Genomic DNA, 27,928 nt, shown 5'->3' with positions numbered 1-27,928 from the left:
TATTTTCTCCAAGATTTGGCGCTTGTCTAATTTTTAGACCCATGTGGTATAGAAGGCTAAGGTGTACTTCTGTACCCTTGTGGGAGCAGAAGGAGGTTTGTAATGGGAAATTCTAGAAGAAAGCATAAGAGATGATACAGAACCTGGTGAAAATGTAAACTTATTTTATATAGTTCGCTTCTTTTTTTTTAAACAAAAGTTAAAAAAATGTAGCCATTTTGGCCATTTCGTAGGCTGCAAACATATATGTAGGGTATTATAGTACAAAGTAAAATATACATATATATGTTTTTAACAGTGCTCCAGAGGCACATGGGCGAGACTATTCAGAGCTTATGACTACTGAGGAGAATCCAGTTTAAGAGAAACATTGTTTGGGCAGCAAGACAAACACAAATTAATGAAAAAAAGCTGCATTCATGCCATTATAATTAGAACATCTCAAGACATATTTAGACCACCAAATAAAATAAAACATAGCCTCTTTAAAGCAGAACACAGAACGTTGTAGTACATTAAAAATGCCTTACCCAGATGATCCCATGCTTTTACAAACAGCAAGAAGTGGTCTCTTCTCTGAAAAATTATCACACTTCTGGGGTCCTGTTGGTAAAAGAAAAGTATTGAACAAATAACGAAATGTACATTATTCATAAATTGGGTTACACATATTACTCTCACCACTCATCGGTACTCCTGCACCAAGCTTCGTTAGAAGCAGAGTCCTACTTGCAGAAATACCCATTCGACAAAACACTGTAAATACAGTTTGACAAAACTCCAGCCTGCTAAACCCCATTAAGAATAAATGATGTTCTGCATGGCAGTGCCCATAGTACTTACGATTTGACACACTGCACAACTAATGCAAGTAACTGGGGACACAAATTTAAACCATCTAACATAGATTTTCGCCAACCTGAAACTGAACTCGGACAAGACGGAGGTCCTCATCCTGGGCTCCTCACCCTCTGCCTGGGACGACTCCTGGTGGCCTCCCGCCCTGGGCACCGCACCCAAACCGACAGACCATGCACGCAACCTGGGCTTCATCCTGGACTCCTCCCTCTCCATGACCAGGCAAGTCAACAACGTCTCCTCGGCGTGCTTCAACATCCTACGCATGCTACGGAAGATCTTCTGGTGGATCCCCACCGAGACCAGGAAGACCGTCACCCAGGCCCTCGTCACCAGCCGACTGGACTACGGCAACGCCCTCTACGCCGGGACCACCGCCAAGCTCCAGAAGAGACTCCAGCGGATCCAGAACGCCTCAGCCAGACTCATCCTCGACATCCCACGAACCAGCCACATCTCCGGACATCTGAGAGACCTTCACTGGCTCCCCGTCAACAAAAGAATCACCTTCCGCCTCCTCACCCACGCACACAAAGCCCTACACGACCAAGGCCCGAGCTACCTCAACAGCCGAGTCAACTTCTACGCTCCCAAACGCCACCTCCGATCAGCCAACCACGCCCTCGCCGCCGTCCCCCGCATCCGAAGAGCGACTACAGGAGGAAGGTCCTTCTCCTACCTGGCCGCCAAGACCTGGAACTCCCTCCCTCCCGACCTGCGCCTGACCCAAGACCACCTCTCCTTCAGGAAGAAGCTGAAGACCTGGCTGTTCGAGCATTAGCGGCACCCCCCCCCCCCCTCCCCCCCCCGCGCCTTGAGACCCTACGGGTATGTAGCGCGCTTTATAAGTGTCAATGATTGATTGATTGAACCACAGGTTTTTGTACAGTTGGCCAGCTAACTGGGAGATCTTTGTTGCATCTTCATATGATGTGAAAATCAAAAAAAAAGCGACCAAAAAGGGAATTTGAACATTATTTTTGTTCAATAAAGAAAACTGAGATTAAAGAAGACAGAGGAAAGTATGTATTAACATTTTTATTGACTGGAGATTGAGAAATGTATATTTGAACATGTTACTCATGTAAGCGGTGTGTGTTCATTACAATAATAAATCCGTGTAATTTAAATGCTCACCTAATATGTTATAATACATTCCTCCAACTACTGGAGTACCCAGTGTATCGGTTTACTTCCTAACAGGTTTAATTTTAAAGTGTGAGGAACTGGTCCATCCAGAGTACAGAATTCCATTATCCTAAAAAGGTGCTATTCCATTAACGTTATGGCAATAATAAATAAGTCTTTCTAATAACTCTGCAAAGGTGAGTAATAAGTGTTGCAAAGATGAGATCAAACTGTCATTTTAAAGTTCGATAGTACAACATGGAACAGGTCAGGTTGAATATATAAATAGGTTTCATAAGTACTATAGTGACTATATTAGGTAGAAAATACCATATAGAAGCATCTCATCTTTATGTGACATATATATATATATATATATATATATATATATACCAAAACATGCCCAGCATTTGAGGCCGCACGACACTGCGATGGAAGGAAACATCCTTATTCAGAAGAAACAGGCAACTTCCGATTCCGTGATACATCCTGAGGCCTGACGCGTTTCGATGGACTTTCACCATCTCTTCAGAGGCCTCGTGAGCAGGAAAAAGTGACGTGCATGACTCGCTGCCCCTTGCCTTCTTAAGTACGCAGTACCTTAATTGGCATCCGGTTTGCCGATATTGTTGCATTTTGGGCAGCGTAGTCCGTTTAAGCACTATTTATCCCATCCAGTGGGTAACATGCCCACGATTATTTGGATGATAAATGTTTTTCAAGCCCTCCATTAGGCTTCCCGAATCGGACTTTGCCTGCTAAATTACATATCACAGTACCATTTACAGGGGGAGGGTTCCCCCTGTCCGCATCCATGAGGTTCTTAGGATGGTGCGATCCCTCTACGGCCTGGAGCAGCCGTATAAACATGTACCAAAAATTGCCCAGCATTTGAGGCCGCACAACACTGCAATGAAGGAAACATCCTTATTCAGAAGAAACAGGCAACTTCCGATTCCGTGATACATCCTGAGGCCTGACGCCTTTCGATGATGAAAGTCCATCTCTTCAGAGGCCTCGTGAGCAGGAAAAAGTGACGTGCATGACTCGCCGCCCCTTGCCTTCTTAAGTACACAGTACCTTAATTGGCTTCCGGTTTGCCGATATTGTTGCATTTTGGTGCGATCCCTCTACGGCCTGGAGCAGCCGTATAAACATGTACCAAAAAATGCCCAGCATTTGAGGCCGCACAGCATTTATCCTGCAAATAATGGAGGGGATAAATAGTGCTTAAATGGACTACGCTGCCCAAAATGCAACAATATCGGCAAAGCGGAAGCAAGGGGCGGCGAGTCATGCACGTCACTCTTTCCTGCTCACGAGGCCTCTGAAGAGATGGTGAAAGTCCATCGAAACGCGTTAGGCCTCAGGATGTATGGGGTCTGCTATAGGACTCAGGCTTTTGGCCATTTATTGTAATTTAAATCCCTTGGGTATTAAAGGTGTAAGGGGCACGTTCAGTCACCTGAGGACTCATCAGTGAGTTGAGGCCCTCAACATGCAGCAGGTAAAAGCAACTGTACTTTTTTGGTGTAACAGAAGACGGGAATACCGGGGCATGCAAAGATATCTGGACAGAACGAATCCCGAGGCCAATAGAGCCGGCTGTGAAGCACACTTAGAGACCTCTTGACTCAAAACTGCGCAGGAAATCAGGCATTTACAAGGGGGATGTCATTAAGGTGAATGATGAATGAACACATTTTTTGAAGGGTCAAAAAATAGGTTTGAAAAATCTATGAAGGCATTTTGAATGTTTGGGTGAACAGAAGTAAAAATAGGGTGAAATCCTACAAATACAGCTGAGTTGACAGGTATGGTGAAGTGTGAGAGGGGATTACTAATGAGGCTCCTTCCTGCTCTAGAAGTCGTTTTGCAATAGATTTTTCAACCTGGCAGGAATGAGAAGATAGCACACTTTTTTAAGTCTACAGATTGCTCTTCTGATGTCTCTTTTCTTTATCAATAATCGTGCTGTATGAGAGGGTCAAGGGAGGAGCTATATTGAATCAATTCTGATGACATTACGCTTATTAGTAATTTTGAAACTTGAAAGATCCTACCTCTTTACGGTTACAGAATTTCGACAAGAATTACACTGTGACGCCGAATAACTTATTATAGTTGAGTTCTGACGTCTTTTCTTAATAATAGGGGACTGAGTGAGCCACAAGTCGCCGAATATAAAGAAAATACAGACAGGCATTTATACAGGGATTGTTGAATCCATGTATTATGAAGATCTATCCAGAAGGGCAGAGAAGCAGAAGCTAGAGTTAAAATTTTGACGAGTTGGCATGAGGCATACAATGGCGGCTGGAGTTCCTTCTTGACAAGTGATATGGGAAAGTACAGTGGGTCGGGTCCTGTCGGTGTTCAACGCCATCAGTTCTAAAAATCTGGTGCTGAGTCGCCTCCATATCAGACTCTCCATTTTTGTCCTCACACTCAGTGTAAAAACAAATCTGACCTCATCAACAGTACCACCTTTCACTGGCCTTAGATGTAACTTCGAAGAGACGTCTTTGTTATGCATACTGCCACGATCATGAGCTAATCGGAAGATCTGATCACCTGTCCGTGGTCTGATACTACACGCCGAAGGAATCCGCAGCGGGGCAGGCGGGGCAGTAGGCAGAGCTTAGGCTCTAAATGTACCACCTATACAGTCATTACCTGCTGGAGACTAATAAAGCTGCTGCTGCCCCCTACAAGCAGGTTCTCAAAATTTTTCAAACCCACAATAAATAAAAGTAAATATTTTACAAAGAGTTTGATGTAACGTTCCAAATGGAGCGTTCTAGTTTTTTCAGAGTCTCATAATGTCAGAATTGAAGCATTTTAAATAATATTCACAACAAAGTCATTTGTGTTACTCATTTATCTTAGGCAGGTAACAATCAGTGACAAGCCAATAGTCCAGGTTCGTTTTAGATATAATGTCAATTGTTGTAATTTATACCTGGATACAATAACAGAAAGAGAAAGCAAAACAGTCAGGCAGCATACTATGGTTAGCAGAGATTTTTAATTGCATAAGCCACACCCCTTTGAGAGACACCTCCTTCCCCTCCAGTTTTTTGTTCCCGCTTGAAGCAGCTGTATAGTAAGTAGTAACTCCTCAGTCAGAGAATCACTGCAGGAAATCCTTGGCCAGCCATTTTATCGATTGACAAGAGGTTGATGGGTGTTTATGTACCCAATGCCAATAGGTTGTTTTACGGAGATGTTAGGATTTTACAGGAGTCAGATAATAAATTGAGCTCTCCTTATTTTGTCCGTATTCCCCAGCCATACCTGCCTGGGCAGTTTTCTTTGACCAGAGGTAGGCCTTTATTATGATTGGCCTCCAAAGTAGGCTAGTATTTCACCCACAATGGGGATTGGAAAAATTCGTCCCATTATGATCTGTACCCTGAGAAGTCACTAATAAATGGTTAATTACTGGGAGAGGGAGAAATTCATGGAAAGATTCATCACTGTTATTCCCCATTTCTCCCTGAAATCCCTGCTGTTTTCAGCAGCAGAAACCTCCACGTAGCAGTAAAGAGATCCACGGGGCTCGCATGTATCTCATAATTACAAAGGGGCCGGTAACTACTATTAACGGTCCCATTGAAATTAAGAGACCACTGATAATGACAGCATTTTTGGAAAATGTATGGTAGTAAAATGGACACAAGAGTTTTTTAAGGCCTCGGTTCTGTTAAAGAGAATGTGCCAATAGTTAGATTGTTTGGGTACCCGTGGATGTTGCTTCGAGCAGTGGTTCTGTTGTGTACTCTGAAGTACGAATATTGTGAATAGTATATTATCCGGCAAAAAGCACAGCAATCACCACCCCCTCCTCCTCGTTTGAAGCTCAGCTGAACATTAAATCCCCCAATTAGCTGCAGATTCTAGAACTGAGATGGGATGAAAAGTCACTTTCTAAAATGGCCTACTGGACTATAAGAAGAGCAGGCTGAAAAAAATCCCTTATTTCCGATACCGCCTTGATTGTATTAGTACTTTTGTTAAATCAAATCATTAGGAAAGAAGGACTTTAGATGAAACCAGATTAATATCTGGCCTGTTCGTGAGACTGCAAACATGTGCTCCTGGGCACGCTAATGGGGCCTGAGCTCTCGGTTCCCGTCCTGTAATTTTATGGTGGTGGATGAAAAACGAGAGGATATAATCCTCCAAATTGTGGGGGATTACGTTTTGATCTCTCAAACTGCGTGTTTGTTTTACATGTGCGAAGCGCTGCCGTTCCACACACACCTGCCGCCTGCACTGGAAAGAACCGCGCGCGGGGCCGTGATTGGGACGGAGCAAGCACGGTCAATCTGGCAGAGCAAGCCGGCCTCAAATCCCGTCGCAGAGTCCCTTTTCTTAAACTCCTTGCCCTCTAAATCCTTTTAATTCTGTCATAACACTCCAGCCTTTATCAGAGAAGCTGAAATCCCGATAGATCACACAATTAATGTAATGAAAACGGCGGGGCGTGCCGCGGAGGTACCGCCTCCCCTCACGGTTCCATTTAGATAAAGAGAGAAGATGGAAGTCAGGAAAGCCATGTAATATCACCCAGGCGCTGTCGCGGCTTGTGCACTCAAAACATTGTGGGGCTCTTATGTGAATGTTCTGCAGTCCTACGTGGTAACCATGTGGAGCACGTTACCTAGTACAACAGTGCAGGGTGAAAAACTTCAACTTGTATGGAAATAAGGAAGCATCAATGTATTTTAAACAGATATAGTTCATATCAAACTCTCTAAACGGACTACAGGCGATTGATTCAGCTATTGTATGTTTGACTAAAACATTTCGGCTGCAATAAAATGAGCATAATCCACATTTTTGCTATTGACTGCTTTTTGTAAAGGCTTCAAATAAAAATAAATAATTTACATAAAGCAAAACATTCCTTGTTTATGAGGCACATTACAAGATCATCAACCTGTGTCAGGAAGCCAAACACACTTGTTCGTCTACTTTTCTCAGTTCTATCCCACCAACAGTATGGTTCTCAGTTCAACATTAACACAGCTGAGACAGAAACAGGACCAACTGATTTACAGGAGACCACTCACTGAAATTTGCATGCAATATTTACCACTTGTACTGGTGTGCAGAGGTTTCATTTTTTATTTGCAACCTCCACGAACCTATATGGATAGCATTGACACTGTGCAGTATTTTTGGCTTTGCCACTTGCACTTAAATATCGTAACTTTTGAGAAAATGGGGGTCAAACATATTTGTTTAAAGAAGGTTTGCAGTTTCTAAGTGATAGGGAGGAGTTGGGGTGAAGGGGAAAGACAGGTCTTTCTTCGTGCTGCCCTCACACACCCCGAGAGGTGTCATGCTTTATCATAGGCCGGGTGCCCCTCGTCAGGCCGGCGCTGCAATGCCTGACGGGCTCCCGAAACCGGGGCTCTTTATCAGGGATCTTTTGAATATGAAGCTGTTTGGTGCATGCAGGTGTGGGGGCTGGGTAGTGCACAGTGAGGTAAGAAGAATAAAATGGGTCTAGGGCAGTCCCTTACAGTACATTTTAATGAAAAAGGTAGCTCTAGCCTAGGTAAAAACAAATGTGTGCCCCTGTGGGGATATATAATGTTCCTAAGGGGCAGTCTAAGTGTGTACGGTCGACATGTTTCGTGCCTACGTTAGCCCCTAACGGGTCAATTGGCACTTCTTCAGGACCATGGTTAAGTGAATGGGTGCACTATCATCTGGTATTAGAAAATTGGATATGAATTACCAGGGGTGGTTGCAACCCTAGTTGACGTAAACTGGGGAATCAGTGGACCCCAAGAAAACGTCACGGGCCGACGGGGGTGGCCTGAGCACAACGTTACTCCGGATGTAGGTTGTGCTAAGCAACTTGCCGATATCCTACCCGAGCTCCAGGGCCCGGTTCAAACATATTTATCACTTACAAAATGATTCTGCTCAAGATATACTTTGCAGAAAACAATGTTAATTTTCTATTCAGTGCCAGTGTGCATAAATAAGATTTGCAAAAAGTAAACTTGCACAGAAATATTCTACAAAAATGTGTGCTCGGAGGTGATAAAGCTTTCCTTGGGTGAAGGTATGTTATATTATATTATATTTCTATTTGTAGGACACGTGTAACACTCTGGAGGGTATCCTGGCACCTGTGAAGGGAGTGTACTGGTATATCTGGCAGCCTGTTGGATTAACCAACGTTTTTAGTTTCTTTCTGAATTCAAGGACAGGGCTGGCAGCTCTAATGTGGGAAGGCCAAGATCCGAAGATATTTCTTTCATTGATGGCTATTATACTGTAGTTCTTGTACTTACTTACATACTGTTTTACCTACTATTATGTGTGCATAGGTCATTGTTTTATGTTGTATTGTGAGGGTCTTACCCACACTCAATTGGGGGGTTATAGGGCTTATCCCCTCACCTAGTTGCACCATACAAACTTTGCTTCCGTTCAGACTTTCGCGTCTATTGAGCAGATCACCTAGTAATTTCCCTGACCACTAAAAACACTTTGATAGAGTGTTCCCCCTTTAAACGATAACACTCGGAATCAGCACATGAACCTACGGTACTTTCCTCCAACCAGGAAGTGTGGCTATGATAGAAGGTTCTCTCCCGATGTCAATTGCTCCAGAAAGCTATGGAAGAGACGTTGCCCATATTGTGTGAATAAAACTTGACAACAGCCACTGTACCCGGAAGCAAAGCAAATACCAGGTATGTTCACAAGTCGTGCTCAAAAATGAATCCTGGAAGCATGAGTAGGAGCTACTCGCTCTGGGGTTCGCTGAGATTCGGAAACCGAGGCCTCGGCTCGTGACACGTAAACTCTGCTGTCCCAAAAGCGAAACATCACTGAAACAGTGCAAAGCCTTATAAAAGAACTGCCACCCCCTGAGAGTGGTCTCCCACACTGGTTCTACGCACACATTAACAAGAAATTGCTGGCTCTGTAGCGTACGATACCAGTAGACCTCTAATGCCCTCACCAACATGGAGAGTTCCAAGCACTGCACTGCATGGGTCTTTAGCCACACGATAGTCTGTGGCTGGCAAAACGTAGCCAAATGTGGAGAAGAAAGGATCGATGACACTCAGGAAGTGTGAAACATGGATTTATTTATTGTCAGTTACGTGGTTTCCCTCCAGCTAGCCTTTATCTAACTGCCAGGGATGGAATCCACGCAACGGAACACTCTCAAGCTCAATACACAATAATGCTAGGGAACAAGCCAGCTCAGGAGAAAAGAGATCAAAACATGCCACGGTTCTAGCTGCTTGCAGTTATGCATTGTGAGATGGAGGTCCTTGGTGTACCAACTTAATTTCAGCTTGAATCGGGTTTTTGGATGATACTGGCCAGGACATACAAATACCGGCCATCCTGGTATAAACCAGCCAGATGGTAACCCTATGGACAACAGTGAGGCCATTAAAACGTTTTGGTTTGAGGTAATATCAATCATCTATGATATTTTTTAATGCACCATTCGGTCTAACCCAATATTATGTTTAGGGGTATATGCAGATCCAGGGGAGCGAGACATACACTAGCAAGATAAGGCTCTTTTAGAACCTCTTTTAAACATGGCGTCAACATTAATCCTATGTTTTTTGAGGGATGGAAAAAGTTAAATCATCATACTGTCCATGTGAGACGAGCTTAATAGTTTACCGACATGTGGTATAATCATCAAACATTCTTCTCTTTCAAAACGTTACATAACTTTATTCCTGTGAAAAAAGTATAGCGAACTTAACTCATAAATTGCATTAAATTTGGTGTATGGACCGAAATAGTAGAAACGTTACAGCACAAGTATTAACATGGTACATTAATAAAATGCAGATTAAGGATTTTCGTACAATTCCAGCAAAGTAGTTCTCATACAATTACATTTGGTCTAGAGCCTACTTATTTTCTATCTTCTCCTGTCTTCCTTCATTCTAACTTTTGTTCTTTTGTTTTACTTTAGTCTTTTTACACTATTGTGTGTCATTTGGGTTGTTGCCACATACGATTCATGCTCAGTTCTTAACATGCTTTTATTTTATGAAGTCAATAATAAGATTGGAACTTAAAAAAAGGCAACACACTTCCCTCAAGGTGTAGGTCTCGCCAACAAACGCCCTTCTCATGCATACATGTGTGCACCTGCATGCCTCAGAGCGAGAGGGTGCAATGACTGGGCCACACTAGTTGCGGCAGCGCTCTATATAAACGCCAACGCTCACCAAAGTAACAAAGAAACGTTGAAACAAAGGCTTCAAACACAGATTAGTGTCTGTGGCCTGGAGATCCCTTCCATACCAAATCAGGTCTGAAGATTCTGTCATTGCCAACGGTCAAAGGGAGAATCCCTTTCAAAATGTTGACATTCTCTCACATGTACTGCCTTCTGAAAACACATTCCCGATGGAAAATCTGTATCAAGAGCACTGGTGGCTTAATCCACTCAACTAACTGGGGAGACAATGTTGCAATTTCACCAATACTACTGTAGCAGTAGTTAAATCAGATGCCCTTCGGCTTCTGATGACATGATAGGAGGTAAAATTGCACGGCTTTAGACCTTCACTTTGATGATATGCGTTTATGACTCCACCTCGCCGGATTTCTAGGCGCTGCAGGACTTTTGACTGCTCACAGGCTCGTTTAAGCACAAATTGATCGCAACGACTCCTGATTATGTCAGAGAATTGATAAAACTCTGTCTGATACATACCGGACGAACTCTCCTGTGTGTAAATACATGAACCCTATGCAAGTGAAGTTCAGACCCCACATCCGGCTTGTATGAGCGGTTTCCGTATTTGATAGTCAGGTTACTAGGATACTGTGATCCTCCCACGATTTCCTTGCGGGTGATAGAAATCTGCAAGCAGATTACAATATTTCTATACAGATCTGAACTGATAACAGTCCTGAGGATGGTTTCATCAAATAACTGCTAAGAAACCGAAACGTCGACAATACGCCTCATCCCCTTCTTTGTTTTACTCAATGTGTTTTGGGATAGGTGTCTTTTAGGTTCTGTTGAGTCACTTAGTAATTTATTTTTATGTGTACCCACAGTCCTAAAATCTTATTTGTTTGATTATCTGTATATGAAGCTGATTCTTCTCAATGAATTATTTGATAAAAACACTTTTTTCGTATACACCTTGTGTCCTTGTTTATGTTTTATGTTGATAATACAATTTGATCAGTTTTGATTAATTCACTGTAAGGACGATAAATTAGTTCTTCTCATATTAATTTTAACTAACAAACATAGATTGAATAAAGTCCCTTGAAGGCACTTTTACCTCTCGCCATCCTACACCAACATGGTGTGTGTCAGAGAGATGCTCCTTGTGACTGGGCTGCCAGAAATACTGGAGTGCCGGCGGGCTTTCACTAGATGCAAAGGGTGCTGTTATAGCATGCCAGTAGAGTGCTGCCAGAATATCCCAAGGTAGAGACAATATATATCTGAGGATAAACAAAGTGTGCGCGTGTCGCCATCACACAGTGGTTGTGCATTTCTTCATAGGACGGAACTGACATCATACGTCATGTTCTTGTAATCATTAGCCTATGGTGCTGCCATACTTAGGTATGGAGGCCCATTACCATAAGTGCCTGTTCCCTTGCCTGAGGGCGCTTAGTACGAGGCATTTCTCCCACAGACACAAGGAAATGTATTTGTTCTATTAATAGTTTGTGGGCCCAGGAAGGTGGTGGCGGCTGAAGACTTTGGCATTCTTATTTGGGCTTTTCCAGTTTGATAGAGGTATCTAGTGGGAAACATACAAAAATGTTGCAGTGTGCCGTACATTTAACACTGTGGACCTAGAGAAGGTCATCTTCTTGGATTCGAAGTGTAGAATTTTGTTTCATGAGTGCTTGCTGGTTACAATGACAGCCGGAGTGTCTGTATACTCCTGCACTAAAGACTTTTTATTTTCGTTCTGAGTTTTATATCGCTCGACCTTGACCCCGAGGTATCAGGTATCAGAGTATTTTACATGAGCACCAGCTGGGTTACATAAGGACACATTCATTTTTGTTAGGCATAGGGAGATTAAGTGATTTGCACAGGATGTTTAGCGTCGTTGGTAAGACTCGAACCTGGTTCCCCCGATTTGAGGTCGACCACCCTAGCCGTTAAGCCACATCCTCTACCATTTCGCCACTGTTTCTAAATACTTTGTGCAGACTAGCACAATACATCCATTGCACTGTTGCAGTCGCCACTCTTTAATTATGGTTCAGCCACACTTTCAATTGAAAAGAAATGTTTTGATATGTCTATAACCTCTGACCACAATTTACGGATCTGCACCAAAACTAGCACTCGCTTGGAGTAGTCTAGTTGAGGTTTGCCTTTCCAAATTTGGTACAAAAAATTTAAGGGAGTGAAAAAATGTGTGCCTACCATTTCAGCCCCCCTTGCACCGCCAGCATAAAAGACGCTGAACTCTATTCCTAAAAGCATGTTTTCATTTGGTTTGAAGTAAATCTGCTTGCAGGTTATAAAGATAAAACCTTTTAAAAAGTTGCCAGGGGGCTTGAGAGGGTCAACACTTGCAGATGTCTGTTGTTTTAAATTGTGAGGCAGAAAATCGCGAATCCTGTTAAATAGTCTTCAGTGTTTTCTCAAGTATGACTGGCTAATTAAGAGAAAAAAAATGTTCCCTCCATCTCGGCAAACCACGATTTTTACAAAAATCACAGTTAGTGCTAAGGAAATAAAAATTCCACTGCCATGGTTGGGGGGGGGGGGAGGGCACCTCTTGTTCCCAACACAAGAGGACTACTGGGTGGCACCCACAGGCATCGAAAAATGTGCCAAACCCCTCCAACCACCTTCCAAAAAAACCTGGCTCTGGGCATGATTTTAATGAAAATCGCAATGCCGAGGCCGCAGATGGAACACATCATCCCAATAGATACAATGTATCTATTGGGATGATGTGTTTAATGTTGTTAGGTTGGTAATTTGTTTTTTATACGTATAAATATTGTGAGGTGACAAGTTGTGCATTTGGGGAGTATGATATGTTTTTTTATTGCAGGAGCACAAGTTACGGTTTTTGTGTAGTTAATCATAACTGGTCAGATTCGAGGTTGGGGGTTGGTTGGGTCTATTTCATGACAATAGTTTTAACTGTGGTTTCATTATTATGCTGATTTAAACGTTCTTGGCACTATGCTTCCCCTACGATTAGATTGGTGATGTTTAAATGATAGTGGCATCTTTAGTCCTGCTGATTCAACTAGCGGACACGAGACCTAACAGAGCGCTCCACGGCATTGCGCTGAGCTGTGGCGCGTACTTACTGCAATATTGCGGCGCTTTTAATCTCCTGTTTGTGTATTTACTTTGACCTTTATTTCCTTATCCCCTGTTTTTAAGGGCCATCTCCACTTACTTGCACCATAATCGGTATTGCCACCGCGCTTGGCGGGTCCCGGTTCCTGTGGGCTTGTAGTGCGAGCAGCAGCGCTTTGTGGCGGCCATATTGGGTGAGGGGTGCACGTTCTAGCGGCTCAGGCGACTACCTCCTCTTAAAGGAAGTCATGCTTACGCGCAGCGGTCACGCGCAGCAGGTACGCCGGATTACCGCCGGAGTCACGCCAGAGTCCAGCCCGTCTGCGCCCGTCAGCGTCCCGGAGGCGAGCGGGGCGGCGGGTTGGGCTCAGTTACCGTGCATCTCTGCTCCTGAGCCCCTCACGCTACGATATACATCGCGTGAGTTACGCTCATATCAAATTCCCTCTGGTGGCTGCTGCACAGTCTTCCCCGGTCGTTACAGGGGTAAGACGAGATGCCCTGGCTGTGGATGGCGCCCCAGCTATGCCCCGCCCTCGCTTCCTATCAAAGAGATCGATTGTGTTAAGTATCTTTGCCTGCTGCTTAACACTAGATCAGCATGTAGGCATGCACAAGATATCTATGATCTTTTGGATGTGGAAAAGCCACTCTGTCTTATGCTGACTGAGACCTGGCTGGGGGAATTCTCAAATCCTGATATAGCTATGGCTATTCCCCCTGATTACAATGTTTTCAGGAAGGATAGACTTAAGGGGAGGGGTGGTGGAGTGGCTTTGGTGGTGAATAAATGCGCTACATGTTCTATATTGCCCGTGGACGACATCCGAGGATCTGAGTCCCTTGCCTTCTCCATCACTCTGGCGCCCCACCAATCCTTTAAAGGTCTTCTAGTGTATAGGCCACCTGGTTTGCCTGGAACCTTCTTTGAAGAGTTCGAGTCGGTTATCTCGGGGTTGGCCTTGAAAGCGGAACACTGTATTGTGGCCGGGGATTTTAACTTCCATATGGATGAGCCATCGGACACGGATACTATCAAACTGCTGGAGGCCACGGCCCCTTTGGGCCTGGTCCCTTATCTTCTGGGGCCAACACACGATAAGGGTCACACCCTTGACCAGGTCTTCTCGACATCTCCCTTGGAGGTGAAGGCCATTATTCCAGTGCTTTGGTCTGACCATAGACTGGCCAAATTCTTTGTCAAGGGCACGATGAAACCTTCTAGCTCCGCATCTCAGCAACAGGGCCGGGCTCCTAGGGCACATCATCGAGTGACTCCAGCTATGCTGGCTCAGGCCGCTCTGGATCACCCTTGCCCCTTTACGGGAGACTTGGAGAGGGATTTGGAATCTCTGCAAGTATGGCTATTAGACAGGCTAAATGATCTCGCCCCGGTGATGACCCCCCGATTAACATCTAAGCGGGTTTCGGCTCCCTGGTTTACTGCGGCACTATCGACCTCTCGGCGGCAGTGCAAGGCAGCTGAAAGAGCCTGGCGCTCACACTATGATTCTGTGGCAAGGCTGACCTACAGGACAGCAGTCAAGGCCTATCATCGGGACATTCGCCTAGGAAAGAAAGCCTATTTTGCTGGGAGGATAGAGGCTGCCTCTAACTCCTGCAAAGAGATTTTTACCATTGTCAGAGAATTCATGGCCCCTCGATCCAATGCAACCCAAGTCGTTCCCTCTGAGTCCTGGGCTTCTGATCTTGCAAATTTCTTCACTAGCAAGATTAAACGAATCCAGGATTCTTTCACTTTGGTGGCCCCTGTGGGGCTGACCAGTCCCGAGGATGGTTCAGGCTTATCGGCCCCTTTGGGCCCAGTGTTGGCCGTTTTTCCTTCAATTTCAGCCCCTGCTTCCTTTGCACTTATGGGCAATCTAAAATCTGGATCGCCTCTTGACCCTTGCCCGGCCAAATTTTTGGCAAAAATGGCGGGAGTTATAAACCCGCTGGCGAATCCACTCCTGAATCTCTCTTTGAGCCAGGGAGTGGTTCCGCAGGCCTGGAAGCAGGCAATGGTCATCCCTTTGCTGAAGAAGCCTGGTCTCGATCCGGAGGTCCTGGCCAATTATAGGCCTATTTCTCTTCTCCCTGCTTTTACGAAAATCTTGGAGAAGCATGTGCATAGGGTGCTCTCTAATTTCCTGGAAACTCATGAGGTTCTGCAAGCCACCCAATCTGGCTTCCGTCCTAATTTAAGCACGGAGACGGCGCTTTTGGAGGTGTCAGAAGCCATTAAAGAGGTACTGGACTCCGGGGGCAAAGCCATGCTGGTCATGTTAGATTTGTCGGCGGCCTTCGACACCGTCCCCCATGAGGGCCTTCACGCTAGACTCTATGAGGTCGGCCTAAGGGGGAAGGTGCTCAGCTGGTTTATATCTTTTTAGCCGGCCGCCGACAAACGATCTGGGCCTCCCCTGACTCGGCCGTGATGCCGCCTTTGGGAGTCGGGGTTCCGCAGGGCTCTGTGTTGAGCCCCACTCTTTTTAACATCTTTATGACCCCTCTGGCGGCATTGGCGGAGTCTTTTGGGGCCCAGATCGTATCCTATGCCGATGACACCCAGCTCCTCTTTTCGTGTAAGAAGGGAGGAGACTTTGATGGAGAGAGTATCCGGGATTGCCTTGGGGCAGTTTTTAAATGGTTCCAGCTGAACAGCCTCAAGTGCAACTCAGATAAGTCTGAGGTACTCTTCTTCGGGTGCTCATCGGATCCGGACTGGCAGGCTTGGTGGCCTATTAACATGTTCCCCCCGTCTTGCCCGTCCCAACTAGCTAAGAACTTGGGGGTCAAGATGGACAAGGGTCTGACGTTGAGGTCTCAGATCCTTGGTGTGACGGGAACATGTTTTGGCCTCCTTAAGATGCTCCGGAAGTTTCTGCCTCTTCTTTCAGAGGATAATAAATGGTTGGTGGTAATGCACTCTGTTAGTCAAGATAGATCACTTGTACGGTATGTGTGCTGCACTAGATTGGTGCCTGCCAACACCCTAAATCAATGTATGTAGCCAGGGATCGCGAGATCACAAGGGCTCAAGTGCGCACTAACTGAAGGATATATTTTTCAAAATTTTTTATTTGTCATATTTTTAATTCAAAATTTTTTTTTGTAACTTATGTCATTTTCAGTTCAAATGAATAAAGCACAGTTCATTACAATACATATACAATTATTGTCTTTTCACACATATTTTTTACACTGATCAATTGCTACACAACACAGTTATATTTACAACCCAATGCATTTCGGGGTTTTGCACCCCTTCGTCAGGGGCCTATGAAAGAAGAAAGAAAGAAAAAGGAAACCTAAATTAGTTTCGATGCACTTGAAAAAGTATTCCGTGTGAAAGCGACTGTTGTTAAATTACCTTACCTAACTAACTGGTTGGAGACGAGAAAACGTGTTTTAAGAAGTTCCTGTAGAGTCTGAAAAATATATACAAATTGCTTGGTTGTATATACTGAAAGCTTGCAACTAGCATGGTATTAGATCAATGTACTTCTGTATCATTACCTTGGCTTCCAGTGGTTGAAAAAACTATCTGTGGGTAATTGTAGAGAAAATCTGATCAAAAAAGGGAAGCTGTCACAGTGTTTATCTCAACTAAAACCACGATGGGTTGTTTACCATTTAAATCAACAAACGCTCACCTGTGTATTTAGGGACGTATTAAATGTGGCGTTGGAGGAATCTGGTGGAAATAAATATGAAAATCAAGACCATGAATGGCCTGTCTTATATGTAATAAATTACCGTCCTTTCTGAATATGGACTGAAACTAATTTACCTGCGAGCTTTTATCCAGAATCGCAGAGTCTCGCTAATATTCCACATTCTCCCGCACTATAAGAAACAAATAAACGCGTGACACGTTTAGTATTATGTTGTTAAAACCAGCGCTCATCTAAATGAAGGAATCTCCCTGTTAGTAACGCTTACCGGAGACTGCAAAGAAGTAGCGTTGTACCGGCGTCTTCCCTCGTTGGATACTCGGGAACCTTTGGTCCTTCTCTTATGTTTGTGTAACGGACCGGTCACGTTATCGAAAACGGACTGATTCTCCCGCGCGCGGGCGCCATGTTGAAAGGGGGTTATATGTAACTTGTTTGCGCTGATTGCAAACTTACCAAACTATGCTGGTGAAAAAATACCTCCCTGATAATCCGGCTTATCAAAAAGAAATAACGCTATAGGGACGTTTTGCCTGATATAATGCTAGAGACCCTTACAAGCTGTGTTGATATGAATAATACAGCGAAACCAATCGCGTGATGGATTAAGAACAAGCGTGTGGACGCCCTATTAGAGGGGGGTTATATGTGGCTAGTTTATACCGAGTGCGTAGTGTCAAAAAGTCCTGTGGTATTGAGTAGCCACTCTTAGATACATGATCTAAGGTGGATAAACGAGTTCAGTGTTTAGGAAACTAATGACAGCGAAGTGAGACAGTGACAGAAAAAGAAGCAAAAAAAGGAAAACATTATAAATGTCAACATAATTCCATACATTTCATATTTTTGTATTCTGGTGTCTGTAAAAAAGTTATAATTGCAAACCAATGAATAATATCTAATTTATGATAAATGTAACACGTGTAATCTCACTAATGTTGAGTGCCACTATGCTGATGACAACCCTCACTGAATCTTCAGTTACTGGAAGCCAAGGTAATGATACCGAAGTACATTGATCTAATACCATGCTAGTTGCAAGCTTTCAGTATATACAACCAAGCAATTTGTATATATTTTTCAGACTCTAAAGGAACTTCTTAAAACACGTTTTCTCGTCTCCAACCAGTTAGTTAGGTAAGGTAATTTAACAACAGTCGCTTTCACACGGAATACTTTTTCAAGTGCATCGAAACTAATTTAGGTTTCCTTTTTCTTTCTTTCTTCTTTCATAGGCCCCTGACGAAGGGGTGCAAAACCCCGAAATGCATTGGGTTGTAAATATAACTGTGTTGTGTAGCAATTGATCAGTGTAAAAAATATGTGTGAAAAGACAATAATTGTATATGTATTGTAATGAACTGTGCTTTATTCATTTGAACTGAAAATGACATAAGTTACAAAAAAAATTTTTGAATTAAAAATATGACAAATGAAAAATTTTGAAAAATATATCCTTCAGTTAGTGCGCACTTGAGCCCTTGTGATCTCGCGATCCCTGGCTACATACATCTTCTTTCAGAGGAACACAGGAAGCTGACAGTGCAGGCTCTGATTGTCTCAAGATTGGATTATTCCAACGTCCTCTACTTGGGCCTGCCAGAGTATCTACTGCAGCGGCTTCAAGTTGTGCTGAATGCGGCCGCAAGGGCCATTTATGGCCTAAATAGGCGAGCCAGCGCTGCTGGCCTATTGCAGTCGCTCCATTGGCTGCCTATCCGAAAACGGATTGCCTTCAAGGCGTTAACTTTGGCCTATAAAGCCCTTCATGCTGTGGGAGCTAAGTATCTCCAAAGGAGACTTGCCTTTTACCACCCGGCTCGCTCTCTCAGATCAGAATCTCTGTTTCTGGCGGTGGTGCCGCGAGTAAAAAGAGCCCGTATTGGAGGCCGCTCCTTTGGATTGCTGGTGCCACAGTTCTGGAACACTCTGCCTCTTACACTGCGCGGAGCTACTAATTTACTTGCTTTTAGGAAGGGCCTTAAAACCTGGCTGTTTGCCCTCTAGGCCTTTATCTTTCTGTTCTGCTTTTTATTCTGTTATATCATCATTGTGTTGTGTTATTCTGCTTTAGGTCTCTATATAAAAAAAAAGCGCTGGGACACTCTTTTTGAGTAGCCGTGCGCTATACAAAAATAAATATAACATAACATAACAGTGGCATGAGAACCTCAACCCTACCACCAATCACATTACAGGTGGCAACAAACAGATAAACTGCGATATAGCTGGTTATCACATACTTGTATAACTCACAGCCAAGACACACTGCACACTAGGACCCAACAAAACAGACTGGGCAAAATACCTACCGAACATCCATCAAAGGGCAGATAATCCTGGCAGTTTTAACATCACTTGCTACTTCAATCGAACAATGCTCACTCCACACCACCTTCCCAAACACACTCAATTTGCCTTTCGCAAAATGACACACTAGATTTACTCCTTGACACGTACACGAGCCAAACGCTAATTCACGTCCACCGTTTCATACTCTCCTAAGTAGGAGGACGTTATTCTTCAGTTCCGGCACCTAGACCCTGGTCTACTTTTCCACAAAGCTTCGCACTATCATCACCCAAAGTCTTATCATGAAATAATTTAGATCCATCTTTTTAGCTCTGCCTAATTTTCTCTGCTTTCTAATGTAGCCAAGAACTTTCAGCACCAAGAGACATTTAGGTGTTAGTGAGTTGCACAAATCCTCCTTAACATAAGATGACCCCAAAGCCCTGTTGTTGTCAAACCGCTGCCAACTCAAAAGCAAAACCCTCGCACCGACCAACATACAACTTAGAACCAGATCAAATTAACTTAAACATAAACCATCATGTGCATAACACTGCATCCCAATTACCTACCAGGATTGTGATACATTGATAGAGAACACTTTATTTCGGTTGGGAAAGGGACAACTAACCACCAACTCAAGAAAACTAAACTGTTCTCCAGCACACTCAGTACAACAATCTCTCAAGCCCAACAGCAGGAACCAGTGGAGATGCTCTGTGTGTATGGGGTTTGAAGGTCCGGATCACCAGCTGAGCTCCTGTGTAACGTTGAGCTTCAGTAGCCCAGGCAATAGTTTTAGTGGACTTGCTTCAATTGCAGGTGCACAGCTTTCCCTGAAAGGTACCTGAACCATGAGATTTAGAAGAAGTAGAACTTACAAACACATGATTCCTAAAGGCCAGGTCCGAAATCACGGTTCGGTTACTAAAATCAAAACAGTTTTAACACCTGAACAATGCACAAGGTCTGCTGGGTGAAGGGCCTGGCTGTCCTAAAAACCTTGCAAGCTCTTCCATCTCGACCAGTAACTTATGGGTGCCCTATACTCAACAGGATTCACCAAACAAAGTTTAGCGACAAACGCACTGGGGAAGTAGGCACATACTCTGGAACACCCTGAACTCTAGGCAGAGGGTGAACTATAGCATCTTTATTTCAGAAGGTTCCTGAAAACTCTGCAGCTAATGCTGGCTTTTGGCTGAGTACCACCCCACATGTCGAGAGGTGCGAAGCCTCGCATCTAACTGTATCTAACTTAAGCAAGGATATTTCATTTCACTCGACTGGTCACAGGTTCTCATCAGGGCATGTGTGGCACTGTGCAAAAATAAGCAAGAAAAATAAGAACATTATTTAGTTAATACAATGTAATAATCAGTATACGAATTTAGGAATCATATAGCAAGTACGCTAATACATTGTGACGAAATCTTGAAACTCTAACCTCATAAGGTAAAATCACCAATATGCTCAGAAATACGGATTCAAATATTGATTAAAAGAAAAATAAATGTTTATGGTTTGAAAGGGTGAGAATGTTGGATTCTCTAGGTCAATGACAAAGAGAGCATGTTATTTTGTGTCTCACATTATTTTGAAAGCAGACCGGGAATCCGTGTTTGATAACATTAATGTGATGAAAGTGAAAGCCCATCCAGTTCACTTACTACTGAAACCTGGTGGACAAAAGAGTGTGCCTGTTGTTCGTGCCAGGCGTCTATGCGCATGCCCACCTCATTTTGAGGGCATGGCTGGGGATAACACCAGTCTTTTGACGTGATTTAAGGCATTAACATAAGCACTTTCTCTAAAACTTGATGCAGCTCAGTGAAGCCTGTATTTACAGATCGCAGTTACATTAATCCGGAATGCAATTAATTGAGGCTTTGTTTTGATAGGGTTATGCTGGATTAACATCCTACTACTGGAGGCTGATGTACAGCTTGCTCGGTTGTTTGGAAATCAAGGAAAAGCAGCCGTGGGGCAATGAACAGATCTGAAGTGAGACCTGTGATGCTGATGCTGGGTGATGGACAGAACTGATTTGATAGCTGCGGTGCTTGGTAAAAGAGCTACAGTTGCACCTAATGTGGTGAAGAACAGCTCTCAAGTGATACCTATGGTACTGGGCGGTGGATATACCTTAAATAACACATGTGGTGCTAGAAAGATCTAAGGGGACACCAGAGCGGGTGGCTGACACATCTGAAGTGATGTAGTATATGAAGTGATGTAGTATATGAAATGCTTTAATTAATTTCAGCCACCAGTCACACCATGCCATCTCAGTTAGGACCCTGCCATGAATAAATCAGCATTAACCCTGCTCCAATAGGAACAGTCCACCCAGAACTGCCTGGCCCTCCCTAAATAGGAACAAAAGCAACCCACAACTGGTCACTCTGTATGGGGCTTGCCGGTTGGGTGTAGCCTGGTTCCAGTGGCAATGTGAGCCCAGAACCCAAGCCTGAGTCTAACTGTCGCACTTAGGGCGTTGCACTGATGTACAAAAAAAAGTGATGGATGGACTACTTGGATTAATCTCAACCACTGGTAATTTATTGGGCCACATTCCAGTGCATAGAGATTGTGCACAACATGGCACCTCAGTTTGGACCCAGCAATATTCAAATCAGTCTTGATCCTGCTCCAACAGGAACAGTCCAGCCCGAACCACCAGGCTAGTTCCTACCTGAACCATAGCATAAGCAACTCATGACCGGTTTCACCCAGCATTCCTCCCCTCTGTGTGTTTGATGTAACGGCCTAAGAGGCCAAGGGTGTACCAGGAAATGGATTCCTCGCTCACTGTGCCACTGAAACAAAGCTGTACCTTGCTGACGAGCCAGCAATCAGGATGAAACTAGTCTTGGGTTGCTTGCGTTTCGGTTCAGAGAGGACCAGGCTTGGCAGTCTGGGCAGGACTGTTCCTATTGGAGCATGGCCAAGGCTGATTTGATACGATTGGGTCTAATCTGAGGTGGCATTGTGGACAAAAGAACAATGGATTATAATGCTACCCCGAGCAATTGCCAGTGGTTAGGCAAATTGAAAGCATTCCTCCTATCACTTTTTGTGTGTTTGGCACATCTGAAGTGATACATGTGGTACTGGGTAGTAAACAGAGCAATAGTAGTGCCTCAGGTATTGGAAAGAGCTGCAGTGAAGCCCATATGCTAAATGGAGAGCAGATTTGAAGTGATACACATGGTCCTAGGTGATGGACAGATTTGAAGTGATACACATCATGCAGGAGGCGGGTAGATGCAAAGGATACCCATGCTGCTGGGCGAGGGACAAATCTGAAGTGGTGCTATATAGTGGACAGATCTGAAGCAATACCCAAGGTGCTTTCTTATAAACATATCTGAATTGATACGCACAGTACATAGCGTAGACAGATTTGAATTGATACACGTGTCCCCGGGTAGTGGACAGCAATGAAGCTTCCTGTTGTACAGGTTTGTCGACAGATCCGAAGGGATATCTGTGCTGCTGAATGGTGGATATATCTCAAGAGATACTTACTGTGCTAGATGGTGGACTTGTCTGAATTGATTTCAAGCCACCATGAGGTGGATCTCAAGGGATACCCACAGTGCTGGCTTGTGGACATATATGAGGAGATACTTTTGGTCCTGGGTGGTGGGCGGATCTGAAGTGATACCTAAGTTGTGGGTGATGGACACATCTGAAGTGATACCCATGGTGCTGTGTTATTGAAACAGTGAACACAGAGATCCCTAGAGTCTGAGTTGTGAGGTTGGTTGAATGTTTTTTAAAACTAAAGTTAAAAGAGGCAAAGTCCAAAACAAGACTCATCACTTCTCTGTTATACTCAGAAGCTGCCAGACTATGCTCAAGTAATGTTGGTTTGTCATTTTAAGTTGGTTGTATACACCACAAACTAAATCGTTGTTGTGCTTGACTTTCAAGGAGAAGAACAGGGTCTATGCCAGAGAAGTCAGATGGCAACAGTGATAGTTAGATGTACCAGAGGAGGTGTTGTGAGGCAAGGGTATCAAATGAAGAAAACAAAGAATAAAGGAGCCTGTGGACCTGATTTATATATTGGTGGAGAGGGTACTCCATCGCAATGACAACTGAGTTTTCTCCCAACTAATATAGTTGTCCGTCCGCCAAATTTAATTGCAGGTGGAACTTAAGTTTGGACACAGAAAGAATACTCAGTCTCCGTTGTGGCCAACATTCTACAACGGCCCTGTTGAGTAAAGCTGTCTGAGAAATGGGCATATACCCGCCCACCTAATTTGGATGAGCGGATATATAGTAATGAGAGGAGCATGATTTTTTTTCTTTTCAAAAAGAAAATCCAGTTTCTATTTGAAAAGAAAAAAAAGACCACCATTTGCTTCAGGGCGGGTACTTCCCTCGCACCCCTGCAGCATTGACAGGAACCGCTGTGATGGCAAGATCTGCCAATACCTTTATAAATTACCGCCTACTTGGTACTCATTTATAAACCAGGAGGGTAGAGAGTAATTTACTCCGCCCCAATGGCGAAATGGGAGCCCTTTGTCTTTTACAACTTTGGGAATCAGAGTTCTAGGCTGTAGATACAGGAATACAGAGACTTTAGCAGTGCTACCCCTAACTAAGGGGTTGCATAAAGAAAAACACAAAGCATACACATTATAACCCAGGAGGCACTCCACCTGTAAACAGTCTTTCTTCACTCGTGGTTAATAAAGTCACCTGGGGTACCTCACTGCCAGCACACGTTCATTTCTCAAGTTCTTCATATTATTTTCCATTTTAAATATAATAAAAATAATTAATACAAAGCTGCAACTTATAATCATAGAATTTGCAAGAGTTTTCTCCCTACAACTACTATATGCGAGTATCCCATAGGGAATGGCTTACCCTTTTCGAAACGCAGAGTTGCACAGTTCGTACAAGTCAACCAGGAATAAGTGTCAGGAGCTACCCATGCACTTAATACCAGGAAGTATTATGGTACCATCATAAAAATGATGCAGGCTCAGAAGCTCCCCAAAAAGCAGTAGGGGGAGGGGCTTGTGGAGGGTACTTTGAGAAGATTAGTTCACTACTCTTTCCTTCAACCAGAGGGAGGCCCTAGTGATGTTGTCTATTTCAGGGGCCTTCTGGCAGGGTGATTTAACCAGAAGAGGACACGCATCTGAGGCACCCTGGCATACGATGGAAGAACACCAGTGGCATAAGATAGTATCACAGCCTTGTGTTGTTAGACACCATCTGACCCACAACTTCACAGGAAGGGCCAAGACAATGAAGCACAAGCTCCAGTGTAGTATTGACATCACGCTGACTGAGGGCCGTGGGGCAGGAGTGGTATGGGTTTTGTACGTCAGGCTGGGCTCCTTTTTTTCCTGCCACAAGAAGAAGTCAGCTGTGTATTTAGCTAGCCAGAAAATTATATTTTGATTAAAAGGCCCCAAACTCAAATGGTGGTTTATGCCCGAATCCAGGGGACATGACATTCATTAAGCCCAAATCTAAATCTGGCGTTAGCATTTGGCTCCAGATTTCCCCATCAATGAGAACTTGAGCTTCTAACCCAGTTGCTGCTGCCAGCGAAGCATGACATCCTCCCTAAATAGGAGGACTGCAGGCATTGCAAAAATACACCAAATGGTCCCTAGAAGCACTGACCACAGAGTTTGTCAAAAGATCGTTCTCTTGTTGTCGTCGATTTAACAAACAGGAAGAGGCAATAAGAAAGGAAATGACTGAACATATCCGATATCACGGTGATTAATGTGCGTCCACTCGCAGTTCGGGTGGACCATTAAAATGCTCATGAATTGGTTATCAAATTATAGGTTGCTAATGATAGTGTAATTATAAAAGCGTCCTGTATTAGCCGACTTCCTCTTTTCTGTGGCTCAGGCCAAATCAAATTTAAAACTCGTAATACAGATTATAAAAACGTAAACTGTATTTTACTTCTATCGAGGCAAAGATGTGATGCTTTGGAAAAAGAAAAAAGACATGTTAAAGCAAAGCAAATCATCTATACATCAAGTTCCAGTCTCCGTAGCGTTAATTTTCTAAGGAAGTGACCTGTTTTTAAACATGGCAATAAGGCAAGTCTTGAAAAGACGTTCAGCTCACGCTCAGGATTTTCAACATCATAACACTGAAAGTTAAAGCAATATCTAGCGTGTATGGCATGGGCTGAAAGAGGCACTGTCATGCCACCCAAGAAATTTCAAGAAGGCAGTTTACCACCTTGAGCAAATGCTTCCTAAAAATGGCAGTTGCACAGGACAAGATTTGGGGTGGCCTACATTTATTTAAGGGCGCCTACAACTGCCACCCTATTATATGCCTATCTGTCTGTTTGGAATGCTGGGCTGCAGCCACCGGATTCCAAAATGTGGGCAAGTCATCCCTATGAATGAGGTGGCAGGTAACGCTCTAAATGGCCGTCTCCATGGATAGATGGAGCGCCGGCATGGAGCAAGTTGATGCATCAGTCCCACAGTTTGAGGTTTTGGCAGACAAGGCACTCAAGAGCAGGCACACAGGGAAAGGGAGCTGTGAGGGTCAATGCCATTTATGGTTACTCAATTAATCAATCAGGATTTGTAAAGCGCAGCTAATCACCAGTTTGGGTATCCAGGCGTTAAGAATACTGCTGCAGGAAAGGGTTTAGTTGAACAGCCAGGTCTTGAGTCCTTTCCTGAATTATAGCAGAGGATGAGGTCAGCCGGTGAAGTGGGAGGTCGTTCAAGGACTTTGCCTCAAAATAGGAGTAGGAGCTTCCTCCACTGTTGCTGTAACAGATGCAGGGGGTTGTGAATGAGGAGGCAGAGTGCAGATGTCTGGAGGGTAGGTGGAAGTTCAGTATGTGGTTGAGGTATGCTGGTCCTAGGTTGTGTGGGGCCTTGAAGGTGTGGATCAGCATCTTGAACTGACATCTCTTCTGATTGGGTTGGTCCGCTTAAGGAGAATGAGTCTGGCCACTGGATTCTGTATGGTCTGCAGTCTCTTCAGGAGGTGCACTGTGATTACTGCATAGAGTGCTTGTCGTAGTACAGTCGACTGGTGACAAGGGCTTGAGTGACGGTTCGTCCGGTGTCAATGGAGAGCTACTTGAAGATCTTACAGGAGTATGCACAGACTGAGGAAGCAGGAGGATGACACTATGTTGATCTGTCTTTTCATGGTGAGCTTACTGTCCAGGATAATGCCAAGGTTGCAGGCACGGTCGGTCGAAGTAGGTGAGAGTCCTAATTCGGGAGGCCACCAGGAGTCGTATCACTGGGAGGTGTTGTAATCAAAGTTCAGCACTTCTGTCTGGTCTGTGTTGAGTTTTAGGCAGTTGCCTTTCATCCAGTCGATGACGCTTGCCATGCCCCTGTGGAAGTTGGTCAGCATGGTGGGGGGAGGTGGGTCTTCTGATAGCGAGAGGATGAGCTGGGTAACATCGGCGTGGGATATGTTGTTTAGTCCATGTGTTCTGATAACGTTGACCAAGGAGGTCATTTTGGTGCTGAATAAAGTATGACTGAGGGACGAACATTGGGTCAAGGAGGTCTGATGTTGTTTGTGGCTGTGATCAGGGCAGTTTCGGTGTTGTGGCTGGTGCAGAATCCAGTTTGAGATTTGTACAAAAGATTTTGTTTTCTAGCAGTGCTGTCAGTTGGCTTCATGGCCTTTTTGAGGACTGTGGCCGGGAAGGGCAGCAGAGAGATGAGGTGGTAGCTCTTGAGTTTGTTGGGGTCGGCGGATGGTTTCTTAAGTAGGGGCCTGACTCTGCTCCTTTCCATTCTTTGAGAAAGGTGGACGCGGTGATTGATGCGTTGAAGATGGTGGTGGGCTCGTTGCTGAGCGTCTTGCTCCTACGGTCGAAACAAGTTATGGATGAATCTCCAAAGCAGCTAAAACTAAAGCAAACGTGAGAGGATTCAGGGAAGCATTCAACCCAATGTTGTAGGCAGGGTAGAAGTCTAGCATACAAAGTGAGCAATTCCAGAAGACTCATGGAATCAGACAAGGAAATGGTAAAAATCTACAGTAATTTGATTACCAGATCCTCCCACTCCAGCAGTTTGAGCAATGAAAAAATGCCCACTGTATCACCCACTTGACTGCATTACCTACAGTAGTCCTGCTCTTCCTAAATGGTGAAATTGTATTATTACAGACTTACCCCAGGATTTTTCCCCTACTGTTAGCAAGCGGCTCAGTGTTAAGTAATACTTTCAATAGATTAAAAAGAGATATTGTAGAGAGTACTTACCACAGGGATGGCCTACTACTACTGTAACTACAGTACTACAACATTTAGTCCTGACTGTTGATTTCTTTTCTTTACAAAAGCCATATTACTTGTTGATTGCACACTACTGGGTCTCAACCCTACATGCTTTGCAAGCTGGCTGCTCCTAACAATGTCCTCGCAAGTCTAAAACAATATTTATGCAGACCTGCAAACTTCAAATATGTTCACCATGTGAGAAGAAAGTGCCATTGCGAGGGGGTGGGATGTTATGCCCAGCACTAACTGCTGTCCACTCCTACCCAGCCACGACGTACAAAGAAAAATGTCTGAGGCTGCAGCTGATGTTCAGCGGAGGTGACAAGTACTATGCTGGAAATCAGCAGTACAACGCCACTAGTCACAAGCCGAAAA

General features: G+C 44.1%; 1 protein-coding gene across 2 annotated transcripts in view; it reads right to left on the bottom strand.

The window, feature by feature from the left end:
* The window catches only part of BCAS3 (BCAS3 microtubule associated cell migration factor), a 3,998,327-nt gene that overhangs the window by 3,597,593 nt on the left and 372,806 nt on the right, over positions 1-27,928 (bottom strand). For both annotated transcript variants that reach the window (XM_086954924.1, XM_086954923.1), the window contains exon 7: positions 531-603. In XM_086954924.1, the coding sequence (XP_086811050.1) occupies positions 531-603 (73 nt within the window). The remainder of the gene's footprint in view (positions 1-530; positions 604-27,928) is intronic.

Source organism: Lissotriton vulgaris, chromosome 2_1 (genome assembly GCF_964263255.1).
Source record: "Lissotriton vulgaris chromosome 2_1, aLisVul1.2, whole genome shotgun sequence".
Classification (NCBI taxonomy): Eukaryota; Metazoa; Chordata; class Amphibia; order Caudata; family Salamandridae; genus Lissotriton; species Lissotriton vulgaris.
This window is presented reverse-complemented; position numbering and strand designations above follow the sequence as displayed.